Source organism: Nannospalax galili, unplaced genomic scaffold (assembly GCF_000622305.1).
Source record: "Nannospalax galili isolate Female #2095 unplaced genomic scaffold, S.galili_v1.0 scaffold192, whole genome shotgun sequence".
NCBI lineage: Eukaryota > Metazoa > Chordata > Mammalia > Rodentia > Spalacidae > Nannospalax > Nannospalax galili.
Window position 1 is genome coordinate 1,760,878 of NW_008331810.1, and position 1,941 is coordinate 1,762,818.

At 46.6% G+C, this 1,941-nt stretch overlaps 1 protein-coding gene across 1 annotated transcript in view; it reads right to left on the reverse strand.

The window, feature by feature from the left end:
• The window catches only part of LOC103728932 (beta-1,3-galactosyltransferase 5-like), a 58,992-nt gene that overhangs the window by 3,717 nt on the left and 53,334 nt on the right, over nucleotides 1–1,941 (reverse strand). Inside the window, exon 3 of the mRNA XM_008826927.1 lies at nucleotides 1,365–1,421. Coding sequence (XP_008825149.1) covers nucleotides 1,365–1,421 — 57 coding nt within the window. The remainder of the gene's footprint in view (nucleotides 1–1,364; nucleotides 1,422–1,941) is intronic.

A 1,941-nucleotide genomic window follows, 5' to 3' on the forward strand; every position in this document is an offset into this window, starting at 1 on the left:
GCATGGTCCCCTACACAGACACAGATACATACACTTAATTTTAAAAATAAAATTAGTGGGTTTGGGGAGATGGCTCAGCAGTGAAGAAGGTCTATGGTTCTTGAAGAAGACCCCAGTTCAGTTCCCAGTACCCATGTGAGGTGGGTCACATCGACCTGGAAGCATAACTCCTGGCCTCCATGGGAACCTGCACATATGTGCACATACCCACAGACACATACACATACACATAATAATAAAAATAAATCTTTTATTATCTTTCTTTTTTGTGTATGAGTGTCTTGACTGCATGTATTTAGTGCACCTGTTTCATGCAGTGACTATGGAGGTCAGAAGAACGCATCAGATTCCCTTGGACCTGTTGTTACAGACAGTTGTTAGCTGCCACGTGGGTGCTGGGAATCAAACCCGGGTCCTCTGGAAGAGCAGCCAGTGCTCTTAACCACTGAGCCATCTCTCCAACTCCCCAAATTAGATTTTTCAAAAGAAATTTAAATTAATCTTTCAAAAATTATTACACACATTTATGTATGCATGTGTGTATATGCATGTTTGTATATGCAGCACACACAGGAAATCAGAGAAAATCCAGTCTCCTCCTTTCTCATGTGGATCCCCATCGCAGTTTGTCAGACTTGGTGAGATTTTACCTCCAAGATGCCTTATCTCTAGATGCTTCATGTCCTCTGCAAGAGCAGCAGTGCTATTAACTGCTGAGCCACCTCTCCAGTCCCAGAATTTTAATCTTTGAACCCTGTAAGAATTTCATTTAAAGAAAGGCCCTGAATCCTGCAACCTGATGGCCTGGGGCAATGGAACACACCCTCCACCCACCTGCCCCCAAACCCACCTTCCCACATCAGTTCTTTGAAACTTATCACCTGGGAAAGCCTGGGAGGTCATCAGATACAGCGCTCTTTCATTAGGAACAGAAGTTTGTCAAGCTTCTGGGTCCTGTGTTTGCAGGATCTGACTGACCATGCAGCCCACCCGTATGCAAAAGCAAAACCTGTCCTGCAGACCTACTTTTAGTTTGTCTGAATGTTCTTTATGTAGTGTTTATGGGGTCCCTGGACTTCAAATTTTATTTCTAACCTTTGGAACATTTTCCTTGTCTAAAATGGAATTACCAAGAAACAGTCTCCAGTTGTACATCAGTATACCCATGAACAAATCAGGTGTCTGCACCCTGAGTTGAAGGACCAGTAACCCCCCTTCCCGCTGGTAGTCTTGGAAAGAAACTAGCACCATCAGGAGACACAGGTTAGGACAGCATGTTCTGGGAAAGGGCGCTGTGTACCCCCAGACTGCAGTCCCCAGCGGCTGGCAGGTAGGAATCCTTAGCTCAATACAACCCCACTTACCTGAAATGGAGCTGTCAATGGGCAGAGCCAGGGTCACAGGAACCTCACCTCCAGGCCCTGTGGCATAGGGAGCCAGTCAGAAGCAGAGAGCAGGCTCCAGCAGACTGTGAGGTCCCGTCGTTCCTCTGTAACCTCAGAGCAATACAGGCCCAGTCATGGAGCTTCTGAGCTGGAACAGAAATGCACCTCAGGGACTTAGAGAACACAGGCTCTCCCCTCTACTTCTTCCTCTGCCTCCTGTCCCTCACAGGCTCCAGAGTACAGCTGCCAGGATCCCTGGGCCTCTTCTGGTGGTGAGAACCTGGAGTGCGACCCAGTCACCTACACCAGAGTCACTGTCAGGGATCTTAGAAGACTATCAGTTTGAATCAAGCCAAGAATGTAGAATAGGGAACACCAGAAAATCCCACTGCCTGAACAACTCTGAGGTTTGACACAAGGAAGGGCCTTTATCAAATGGACAGAATATGGACTTTTATATGCAAACAAGCTCACTGAGTCATGTGTTCTTGTGTCCTGTGTACCTAACCTTGATCTATTTCAAACTCAATTTGCCCTCCACCCAAGATGATTGTAT